Source organism: Limulus polyphemus, unplaced genomic scaffold (genome assembly GCF_000517525.1).
Source record: "Limulus polyphemus unplaced genomic scaffold, Limulus_polyphemus-2.1.2 Scaffold3581, whole genome shotgun sequence".
NCBI lineage: Eukaryota > Metazoa > Arthropoda > Merostomata > Xiphosura > Limulidae > Limulus > Limulus polyphemus.
This window is the reverse complement of record NW_013669191.1, coordinates 52,607-65,839: the sequence shown is the minus strand read 5'-3', so window position 1 is coordinate 65,839 and position 13,233 is coordinate 52,607. Positions and strand designations below refer to the sequence as shown.

Genomic DNA, 13,233 nt, shown 5'->3' with positions numbered 1-13,233 from the left:
GTATTTAAGCCCGGCAAATAAAACCAGAGAAAAAAGATAGAATTGCATAGATAGATAAATAATTGAGTCAAGCAAACAGTAGGTACCATAAATAAAGAGTGTGAATCGCTGTGAATTATAGCGTGTGTTTATAAAAGTAGTTAAGTTAAAATGACGTGCTCAGTTTACCAGAACATTCGAAAAATCCCACAACTGAGCATGAAAGGAGCGGAGTCAGATGCCTCTCTCTCTCTCTCTCAGTTGCCTCTCACTCACTCAGTTTGTTACTTCGCCTCGCTCCGTGCATATTCAAAACAAAGTCCGATCTTCTTCCTCGCATCATACCTGCGATATAATCAAATTACGCAAAACTTTGTTTTTTAGAATCTTTAAACTTTAGTTATGTAAAAGTAATTTTTTTTCAGAAAATTATTTAAAATGCTGGTTGCCTCCAGTTTAAGTAAAATCCAAAAGTGCAAAAATCACCCAAACAGCTTCTGCTCAATTTGTGGAAAATATATTACAGATTTACGAAGGAAAAACATCACACACAAGGTAAAGGTAGCTTACTACCACCATTTTGGGTGTAAAATTGGTGATCAAGAAAAACATTGGGCTACATATGTATGTTGTACAGTTTGGACATCTGGCTTGACATAGTGGCTGAATAAGAAGAGAGCAAGTATGCCATTTACAGTTCCCATGATATGGTGTGAGACCAAAGATCATCTAACTGACTGATATTTTTGCATGACTAATGTTTCTAGATATTCAGGCAAAACTAAACAATATATTAAATATCCAGATTTTGCATCTGCAATGAAAACAGTAACTCATGGGGATGGTCTTCCAGTGCCACATCCACAAGCGAATGGGGAACAAGAAAAGTTATCCTGCAAAGAAGACAGTGAATCATCTTCATCCTCTTCACCTAGTAATTCTATTCCTGTGGCACCTTAACATAAACTGCTACATCTGATTACACAAGAGCTAAATGATCTGATTCGTGACTTGTCTCTATCAAAGCAGTATTAGGAACTTATTGACTCTCATTAACGGCAATGGAATTTATTAGCTCCAGGAACAAAAGTTTCAATTTACCGAAGTCGCCATCAAAGTCTTGCTTCTCACTACAGCATGCAAGATACTTATGTTTCTATACAAATGTTGATGCACTAATGGAAGAATTGAGTACTGAACATCATCCTTAAGAATGGAGACTTTTTATCGACTACTCTAAAGTTAGTCTTTGAAAGTTGTACTTTTGCACAATGGGAACACTAAGCCATCGATTCCTGTTGCTCAAGTTATGAACATGAAAGAAACTTATCAAAGCATGCAGTTTATACTTGAGGCCATCAAATATGATTACCATAGATAGAACATGTGTGGTGATCTAAAAGTTCCTGTACTCCTGCTAGGCATGCAGAAAGGGTATACTAAATATTGGTGCTTTTTGTGTCTCTGGGACAGCTGAGATGATAAAAATAATTTCAAAAAGAAAGAATGGCCAGTGAGAGAGAGAATTGTTTGTTTGTTTGTTTTGAATTTCGCGCAAAGCTATCTGTGCTAGCCATCCCTAATTTAGCAGTGTAAGACTACAGGGAAGGCAGCTAGTCATCACCACCCACCTCCAACTCTTGGGCTACTCTTTCACCAACGAATAGTGGGATTGACCATCACTTTATAACGCCCCATGGCTGAAAGGTTTGGTGGGATGGAGATTCAAACCCGCCACCCTCAGATTGCCGGGCCATGAGAGAGAGACTTACCTAACAGGGAAAAAGAATATAGAGTATCAACCTTCAGTGAATCCTCAAAATATGTTTCTGCCCCCACTTCATATTAAACTTGGCCTCGTGAAAAATTTTGTAAAAGGAATGAAAAAAGATGGTTATGGTTTAAGATGTCTGTCTAACAAGTTTCCAAAAATCAGTGAAGCAAAAATGAAAGGAGGTGTCTTTGTAGTGCCACAAATTCGAGAAGTGCTGATGGATGATGAGTCTGAAACAGTACTCAATCAGAAAGAACTTGCTGCCTGGAAATCTTTCAAACTGGTGGTCAAAAAATTAAGAAATCATAGAGATGAAAGCTATGCTGTGATGATTGATGATATGCCTCGAGAACTACAGGAAAATGAGATCTAGGATGTCATTAAAGATGCACTTCTTGCACTCCCATTTAGACTTCTCACTAAATGATCTAGGTGTAGCGAGTGATAAGCATGTTGAGTGCTTCCACCAAGATATTTCTACAAATGGAACAGCGATATCAAGGACAATGGAATCCTGCGATGATGGAAGACAACTGTTGGTTCTTACAGCTTGAAACTGAGAACATACACAAAAGGTGTAACAAGTCAAGCACGCAGTTTTTAACAAAAAATAAATATAAAACATAATACCATGTTAAAAGTTTTGAGCATAACCTGAATGTATTTTTAGTATCTAATCTTATTATATTCATTGCTGGTATTGCTATTATGTATTGTTTTTGTACATTCTTAAATGCAATTTTCAATGAAGAAATAGTTATTAAAGAAAAAGTTATTTTCACGATATTTAAGAATATTTTCAATAAATCTATCGTAACTCAAAAACTAGAAGTGATCAGTAATTTTCAACATTATTTTTAGAATCGGCATGTAAAATTACTCAGAAACAGTTGCATTTTTTCTTGTAGCAGAGAGAAAATTTTTTGTTGCCCGGTATAATGTTCTTATAACGGTTAACTCAGAATGTAGACTACTAAATGGGATCATTAGTGCCACGTAAAATGATACAATAGTTTAGTCTAATATGAGAGACAAAATATACATATTTGCTAATTTGTTTTTGTTTGTTTGTTTATTGTTGTTGGGTTTTTTTTGGGGGGGTCACTAACATGGTATTCACTTTCATTTTTTCCAATGTTCCAGTCAACACTATTTAAACTAGAAGAAATATTGATTTTCTTCTCATTACAGCTCCTTTTCAAAATGTCACAACGATTCTGAGTTTTAGAAATATATGTCATTTGCATGTAATATTGTTTTTATTACTTCTTTAGCATGCCTTTGGTGCAATGTTTTCATTTGCATCATATCACTGATGATATTTGAAAGCACATCTGGAAAACATTAACAAGTTGAAAGTTGGCCATTTGCACACCCACGCACTCTATAAATAACGGGGTAAACATTCATTATCATAATAATTATTGATTATCTTTTAGAATATATTTATAATTCAGAAATAATTCGTGAGTAATACCGTGAACAGATTGGAAAATGAAGAATATGCTTTTCAGAGCAGTGGTATTTTAACACGTTCTGTTGAAATTCCAAAGGCACAATAAATATAATAAAGGAACGACAAATAAACATAGATGATATGAATGTGAGAAAAACTACACAGTGGAAGATTAAATAGTACACATGGGACCAAGCGAGGATTTATTTATTTTTGGATATTTGCGAAAAACTACTCAGGAGCTATCTGCCTAGTCGTTCATAATTCTGAACTGAAAGACTAGGCAGATATTCAATATAACCCACCTTCAATTCTTGGACTACTCTTGTCTGACCGGGATTTGACAGCTATTCTTATAAAGTACTCAATGTCCCAAAGTACGAAGGGCTTTTTTTATTGTCCGGCACATTAACCACTGGGCTAAGATCGGCCACAAAGCAAGAAATAATAGTTCAGAAGCTTTTGGTTTATATGATGGAAACAACTAATCTGTAAAAATCCTAGTTGTCCACCGTGTTTCACTGTTCAAGCTACATCATGAATGAGATACATGAGTAATGCAAAACGGTACGTATAAAACAGCCGAGATAAACGTTAGAGCTGTGCCACGCAATTAGAGCATAAACCCAGTAAAGCTAGACACTTTCTTCGTATTACTAAGCAAGTAAGAATCGTTTGAAATCTGAAACCATCATTTTTCACATGCTTTGGTTCCTCTCGTTTATAAACAACTATTGTTAAAAAACACAAACAAAATTCGAACTAAATCCGAAATATAATATGATCCGAAGCCGTAATACGTCACGAGCTAAAATTAAAACTGGTTTAGACACAAGAATACAAACAACCATTTAACATTACTTTATTAGCACTCACCATCATTCATTAGACGCCACTTACTTTGTGACTAACACTAAATACAACTAGCATCAATCATGAAACCAGAACGGATAAGTTCCGAGAATAATTATCAGAAGAGGTCGAGTGTTTAAACACACACACACACACAAAATAGTTAATAATTTAGTTAAGGCTTGCTGGGAAATAAGTAGAAATGTTTCTTTTTACGTACAAATTTTTAAGCTCACAGATCTTGTACATAAGTAAATATTATACAGCGAAAAATGGAGAGCACTGAAATGGCTGTTAAGTAACGTATAGCCTTGAACTCGCGCGATGACTTGATAAACTATACTAAAGATGATCATTCACACAACTGAAACTTTTGTAAAGATTTATTAGTAATATTCGATTACAATTAACTACAAGTGATAATTAAACCACTATACACTAAATAATTATGCAACCTTACTCGTGTAAGAAAACTGATGCTCTTCATATTACAATCAAATAGCCCCCCCCCCAGTGTCACAGCGGTATATCTGCGGACTTAAAACGCTAGAATCCGGATTTCGATACCCGTGGTGGGCAGAGCACAGGTAGCCCATTGTGTAGCTTTGTGTTTAATTACAAAACAAACAAACACGCAATCAAATCAGTATTGTACACTCTATGCCAAACTACTTTAGCGCCCTCTTCTTTCTATAACATAAGCATCGCGGATCAAGTGCACTAATAGAGTATTTCATGTAAAGAATATAGAATATAAACAAAGTTAATAAAATATAATTTCGAAACGGATGGTTCAATACAGTTCAATTAAACTAATTGGTATGAAAGAATTGTGTGCTCCACATTGAATATTCAGTGGTTGTTGTTGTTTTCTTCGTGCAAAGATATACAATGGGCTATCTACTCTCTGTCTGCCGGAAATCGAGCCCTGGATTTTAGCGTTGTAAGTTTATAAACTTATCGCTGCCCAACCGGGAGACCAAACATTGTATGCGTTTGTTTGTTTTAGCGTAAAATTACACAATAGGTTATCTGTGCTGTGTCCACCAAGCGGAATAGGGCCCTGGATTTTAGCCTTGCAATTTCGTAAAATTACCGTTAAATCTTCGATGAATGACCATACGAAATAAAAGCAGTACAGCTTAAACAACATACAGAGCTCAAAATTCACACAACCGTACAGGGCTACAAGTAATGCATTATTTTGCTAAGAATTAAAAGTTAAAACTGGAAGAATTATTTTTATGTGGCTCCAAGAAGTCAGTTTCTGTTTACTTCATTTTTGTTTTTCACTACGATTACTTTCAACATTTCACAAATTTTATATAATAACTGTTTTCAAGACAGTTTTGTTTGTTGTTAAGTGCAAAGCTACATAATGGTCTACCGCGGGTATCGAAATCCGATTTTGAACGTTATAAGTACTCAGACTCATGCTGAGCCACCGGAAGGCAAGAAAAGCACGAATATTTCGAACAGTGCATTACTCAGGGAATGGAAATTCCACTATTAAAATTCCTATAGCTTTAACATTTAGAATAGACATTTCAACCAAAAACTCGCAACAAAAGAACTTTTAAGCTTTAGAAGATGACTAAGATAGCACTTCATAAAAACTTTAGTCAAAAGTACGATTTGTGGCATTTGAGACTCAGTTGTTGCTTCGTTTCTATTCACTGCTAACCTGCAGGTTACTCTAATCGAATAGAGGGACTTGACAGTCACTCTTACAACGCACCCAATGGCCCAAAGTGTGTAGCAAGATTATGTATTATGATTTATGGCAGTAACAGGACGCGAACCACGAAACCTTGCATCCACAGTCCGGTACGCTAACCACAATGCCATACTCGGTCCTCGAAGTTCAAATCCCACGTACACGTTTTGAATAATTCGAAAAAAAAATCTTAACCCCACAGAATGGTGTGTCACCCTGACGATATCCATCAGTGCCAAAGGAAAGAGAACAAGCTTACTTTAAGATATTAAACTTAGCAATGTTATGAAATACGACATGTGTACTTGTCCGTTTTATATAATAAACCTCAAACCATGACCAGTTGAACACAGTATTTCGAGTTATATCGATTCTCAACAAGCCCATATCGACGTTAGAAAATAAGCTTTAAATGTCTCTAAACGAGGAAAACAGTCTGGTGTACGTTTTATTTACAGACATCTAACTGTGATCTTTCACAGCGAAAAAAAAAAAGAGTTTGAAGATAGATGCTGCTAGATTTAGCACTCTGGTTCTGCCGATACTCCGCTGGCCAAATAGTTTGAAATAGGAACCATGTTTGCTTACAGAGGATAAATCTGTGGGTAAAAAGGTGTACATTTAAAAAAAATCTACACCTTAAGTTATAATACATACATATATATGTCTTACGCGATTACACCTGGCGTAGAAAGATGTTAAAATCCAAATGATGTATTTTCGGGCACATGTAGTGATTATGCACAAATACGAATTTTAAAACACTAACATGACAGGAACGTGTTATAAAAATTGGTCGAAATTGTGCCATAAACATATTTTAATGAAGTGCCTTTTTTTTAGGAACTGCTTGTTACCCAAATGTATTTATCCGACTTCTAAGATAACGTAATCCAATTGTCAACTCAAAATTCGTAAATAAAGCTGACAAAAGCGCTGCAAGAAAAACAGATTTATATCACTCTCTTGTTCAAGAATATTCACATAGTAAACTCAGTTTTATAGAGCAATTCTGAGTTACTTAAAATTATAACGAAATAGAAGGTCGATAGCGAACCGCTCTGCGACAGGTACTACAGAATTATAAACATGTTACAACGTTTTTTCCAATGAAATACAATACCGAAAGCGTTGCGGAGCCAAGACGGCTGATGAGAGAATTCACGTTCACACGCAACAAGGCTGCTTCATTGATTGTTGACTACTTTAACAGTCACGAACTACATTCGCACTGTGTGTTTTAAAACATCATAAAACTGACACTGAAATTCACGAATTTTCTCTACAGTGACACGAATAATTAGTTGATGTAAACAAACGAATTCATAACCCATTTTGTTCTGCTTTACACTTGTACATATGCGTGCACGCAGCAAATCGTATCTAATTTAGTTTTGGACTTTTTGTAAAGTTCAATACCATATTAACCATTAAGAAAAAGAACACGTCCTACTTTAGTGATCTTGCATGAAAGCAACTTTAAACTGTAATCTTTTGACACAAAAATTAGCTTGACTAACAATGTCACGGGTATCGCAGAGCGTGAAGAACTATTTCACCTATATGTAACATCATTTAAGATGATGCAATTTAAATTGGTGAAGGGAAAATCATGGATTATGACATTCGAACATCTACCCTCATTAGTTTTTTGTGCAGGACTTTACACCTTTTGTTTTCAGAAGTTACGAATATATTAAATTATGCGTAACACTTTATTTACTCAAACATTATATAATATATGGTTAAAATTAGAGTAAAAACACGTTTTACGATGGCCACCAAGCGCCCTATTCTTGCCATTGCCAGAAGCAACATGCTACAAATTTAGGGATATCTTTTTGGGGGTATATTTTACAGACACGCTTTAACCAATGCATAGATGATCCATATTTATCACGTAAAAATATACTTTCTGCACAAAGAAAGAAAATGAGAACACGATTGAAAATTTTACTTTGAAATAACTGAAATTAGTACAAATATATATATATATTCCAAACAATTTACACAATCACGTGTAATTTTCCTATCTCAAGAGTCATGTAACTCACGAGAAATAAGCTGACATTGTAATAACTATTTTATTATACATTAAGATGTAACGTATGGCTTAAAACATAAACAAGAATGTGGATGAACGAAAGTGAATCACTAGAAACTACAAAGTATGGAAGTGCGATCGAAAACAAAACTGTAACGTGTACAATCAATCTTTCATGCTTGTTGTTGTTGTACACACTTATTTGTACATTTTGGTCGTCGTGGTAACGAAACCAATACCTGATTCGCCTCGAATATTTTATAAAGTATCGTGTTTTATAAATGCTGTTTCATTTTTATAGGAACTTCCCCGTTATTCTTCCAAATGTGCTTACACAATTCCCTATGATTATTTGTCCGTAGGTCTAGTTATCCAGCACGCAAAACATCAAAGAACTCACAATTCTCTGCTACCAGCTTTCTTTCTTTATTTATTTTTTTAACACTGGCGAAAAAGGCGTCAGGATAATGTAAACCCAAGAGAATAGCTAATATTAAATAGAAGAATAAAACTTTTAAATGTTTTATGCACACTATTTTCGACTGATTTTCTAAATTTTTAACAAATCATGTACACTATGTTGATATTTTCATAAAATATACATTTTGCCATTAAAGCTAATGAAACAAGTTTTCAACAGAAAAAAAAAATGTGTGTTTGTTTTAGCTCAAAATCACACAATAGGCTCTCTGAGCTCTGTCCACTGCGAAGAACCAAACCCAGGTTTGTTGCCGTGGAAGTCAGCCAATTGACCACTGACCCACAAAGGGACTTGAAAAAATAGACTAAATAAAAGTAATCTAATTAACAACGCCCACTACCAACTATTGGGTTACTCTTGCGTATGTGTGTTTTCTTATAGCAAAGCCACATCGGGCTATTTGCTGTGTCCACCGAGGTAATCGAACCCCTGATTTTAGCAGTGTAAATCCTAAGACTTACTGCTGTCCCACCGGGGGACGCTCTACTGTTGCCTGATCGAATAGTGGGTTTGACCGGCACTCTTATAGCAAGTCCAGAAGAAACAAAATTTGGACAATAGCTACGTTCGAAATAGTCAATCAGATATTTCAGGCACATCATGCCAAGAAATTATCACAATAAATGTTCACCAAAGTATATTTATCTTGAAATAAATATTACGAAAAACAAATACTTTTACTCTCCCTTCTCTAGAAGCACCCCAATTATTGTCAGTTCGTGTTTATTACAAACCATATGTGAATTTAAATGAAACACTGCTGTTAGCAACACAACATTAGAGTGCGCCTAATATACGTGACCTGTAGGTTAAAGTATCGATATGTATGAAAGTAGCTTGAAAGATAATAAAAAAAAGTTCGAACTTCCAACAAAATGTACCTCGAGCAAATAAGTGCATTTGGCAAATCAAATGGAATATTATGTTAGCTATTTTTTCAAAACAAACCAGTAGATGGCATTACAAATTCAAAATGATATTTATCGGCACTGAAACGTAGCAAATAAAACCTGGACAATATGAGAAAATACTAAGTGTGTCCGCAGTCTATTTGATTGTTGTTAGAAACCAGCATATAAATAAATAAACTATTACAAAAAAATTGTTTTCCAAATGCGGCATGGCGGATGTTTAGAATATAACGAATTTCCATTTATAGGACACACAAAATTTGATATAGGGTAAAAGAAAGCCACCCCAGCAATATAAAAGCTCCATCTATCAATAACTTGAACTTCTTGTTTTACACGAGTGGTGAATAGCGACAAATAGCAAGATATCTAATTACCCAGGCGAACGTAAAAGAGTTTCACATCACCAAAGAAGGAGAACCATAGAGCATTTACCAATGTCACTTTAAAACAAACAGAAAAGACATAATTCATAGTTTACCCCCATTTAGACTCAAAGTGGGGAAAGGTACGTGACCTTTTTGTCATTCTGCTCCCCGTGTTGGGTGTCTATGGCCAGTATGAATCTAGTTATTATTATTAAACATTTTAATTTATAATTTAGATACTAGTTCTTACAACTCCGACTAAAAGTTTGAAAAACAAACAAACTTATATAAACAAAACTTGAAGCCCGATAAGTTTTTGAACGTTATTACATGAGCAGGAAAAAGAGTTGTACCATTTTTATGAGTACTTATAAGTTAGTGTGATTCGGTACCTTTAAAATAAATTTGTTAAAGCTGCAAGTGTTTTATGTTCTTAATTACAAAGATGCCGCTCTTTTAAAAGCACCAACTTCATTGAAATATGACTCTTTACGGAGAAAAATGGACACCACCGACAAAGAAATCTAAACACTACTTTCAAGTTCTATGTAGTACCGGGAAAAATATAATCAACAACACAACGTATTAAAACTTATAAGTAATACAACAGTTTCTTAGAGGTTGGTCCAAAATGTTGTCCCATACGATCCTATGCAATATACACCCAAATTGATCAAGATGAGGATATCTTCATCGGTGACTCGGGTCGTCGAGACAAAAATATTTCCTCAAACAAGACATTTAAGTTTCAGTACGATAAAACGTATTAATGGTTACATACTATTGACAGTTTTTTTATACCATTTCCAGTCTAATACGTATTATTAGCATGCAGTAACAAGTGAAACTGATAAAGACTGGTTTGTTTGGTTTGTTTTGAATTTCGCGCAAAGCTACAAGAGGGCTATCATCTGCGTTAGCCGTCCCTAATTTAGCAGTGATAGACTAGAAGGAAGCCAGCTGGTCAACACTATCCACCACCAACTCTTGGGCTACTCTTTTACCAATAATGAGATTGACCGTCACATTATAACGCCCTCACAGCTAAAAGAGCGAGCATGTTCAGTGAGGAATTGGAACCCGCGACCCCCAGATTGAGGGTCAAGCGCCCTAACCACCAAACCAACAAAGACTTCTTTAAACCGTGATAAACTTTGATAAATTTTATGAAATAGCTATATAGTTATTATCAAAGAAATTTTGTTTTCAATATAATACATCGTGGATTTATAACAGGTTAAAACTTATCGTACGATGTATCATACGTTCAAAAAATGTAGTTTTTGTTCTTTTTCATTTTTGTTTGTTAGCAAGTAGACTTCTTTATTAACCCTCAAATTACAGACTTGTTTTTATACCGTTCACAACCAATGGTGTCCACAAATTGCATCATGTTGAGTATTTTTGCTTATGCCTGTAATAACACCAAATTTGTTTTTTAAAAAGACCAAATATTGGGTAAAATCACACATTTTACAAGCAAAAAACATAGGTTAATCCCACATATTTACTTTAAAAATTTGCATAACTGTTATAATTAGGGGCCTTGTGACCACAATGAATTTGGTTTTTAGATAGTTCAATAAAATCTGTTCTAAAAGACGACGGAGTCGGACCCTATTAGTATTTTGTCAGATATAAAAGACTGTTTGGTGTAGGTATTATTAATTTTGTGAGTGAATATTTCATGATTGTTTAGTGTTGTTGTTTTTTTTCGTAACAAGAGAGTTAAAAGCAATTATTTTAAAGGCGATAGTTATGACAAGTTTGGTTACGTAATTCGATAAGAATCGTACCTTGTGTTTATAATCATTGATGTCGAGGATAAAGAGATTTCTAGAAGGCCTAAGTGATAAACGTATAAATAGCCGTAAGCAGACAAAAAAAAAGCAGCAGAAGAGAGTAAAATAGTCACGGGAAGAAGTTCGGTCAGAGAAAAGTTAAACGCAAAATTAATCGTCGTGGGAGTGAAAGGCCTAACGGTTGATAAGTTAGAGTTATATTAACAATTTCGTAGGAGATAAGAAGAATAGGTTGTCTCGGCAAAGGGTGTTCTAAAATAATTGAACCAGCCTGAATGCACTTTAACAAAAAGCAGACGATTTGTGAAGTACAGGATACAGCTGCGATAACTCAACAACACGGATAGTCTGGCGATAGAAATAGAGAAAAATAGTTTGGCTTATCAACCGAATTCTAAAGCAACTGAACAGGCCGAAGTGGACTTCTGACAACAAGAAGAGAACTACACAGCGTTTAAGATGTAACAATGACCTCCATAGTGTAAGGAATTTTTGTACAATACGTTTAATTTGTTCCAGATATATATATTATTTTGAAAATAAGTGGAGTGCGTGCTGTTCGTTTATTTTTCTGAACTTATCGCCAACAAGTCACAAACACCTGCTGTAGAAGAATCCTTAGCCCAACACACCCACATACTTACTTTAATATATACTACTAAAAATTAAGTTTTCCTGAAATATTTCTAGAATTAATTTCTTCACAGATTTGAAAACATAAAATGTCTGACTTTCTTGGATCTAGAATCTAGATTCAGAGATTAGTCGACTTACATGTTTACGAAGTGGTGAGAAATTAACTATCTTTTCTCTGTGTGGCGTTGCTATGGCAGTGAGCGGAAATGGCACCACTTCCTTCATCTCCTACAACGTAGAATAAAGTATTTACATATATCCTTCTTGACAATACACTATTATAGAATATTAAGTTCAACGCTTTTTAACACTTAGTCTCGTATTTACCATTCTTGAAAACGAATCGAAATGAGGAATTTTGCTAAAAATATATTAAGTTACACCAACTAAACTCACGCAATGTAATTTTAGATTTTAAATCATATAAATACAGCTTAAAATAAATTCATTATTTCTGATTACATTAAACTGTTACAAATATGAATACTCTTTCAAGTGATTAGTCGTTTAACAATAAAGTTATAAACGATACGGCAGTACTTAATAGTTTACATAATTTCTGTACGCTCGTTTGTTTAAGCCCAAAGCTGCATAAAGGACTACGTGTTGTGCCCTCCGAATTTTAACGTTAGAAGTCCTGAAGCTTATCGTTGAGTCAACGAGAAACAATTCCTGTACGACTCATGTTTAGCAATCAAGTAGTATGTATTAAAATATTAACATAATATTTAATGTTGTATTAAATATTATGATACATAATTTTTATACCAAAAATGATATCTATTCTATAAATTTTTCTGTTCCAAGATTTTTGTAACAATAAAAATGTTATTGAACAAACTCAAACAAAAAATGTCATAAACAGTTCTTGCTAATTATGGTAATACGAGTCGATTACCGTATTTTTTGGAATATAAGGCGCACCGGTGTATAAGACGGACCCTTATTTTGAAGACAAAGTTTTGGGGGGAAAAAGCTACAGTCGTATTTGAAAGATTTTTATTGAACAAAAATTCAATTTGATACTTTAAAAATTAGTATATATTGTTCTAAACACAAAAGAGCTCAAAAACCTCAAAAATAATAAAATACCGTAAATAAAAAAAAGGTTTACCGTTATTTAGTTTGTTTCAAAACCTACAAAATCTTCATTGCTTTCACTGTATTTTTTTATTATTATTTAGGTAGCATTATAAATAGTTATTCTTTAAAA

The 13,233-nt window shown here is 34.3% G+C and overlaps 1 protein-coding gene across 1 annotated transcript in view; it reads right to left on the bottom strand.

Moving 5' to 3' along the window:
• LOC106469634 overlaps positions 1–13,233 on the bottom strand; it is a 55,367-nt gene that overhangs the window by 22,711 nt on the left and 19,423 nt on the right. Inside the window, exon 5 of the mRNA XM_013930134.2 lies at positions 12,159–12,248. Coding sequence (XP_013785588.1) covers positions 12,159–12,248 — 90 coding nt within the window. The remainder of the gene's footprint in view (positions 1–12,158; positions 12,249–13,233) is intronic.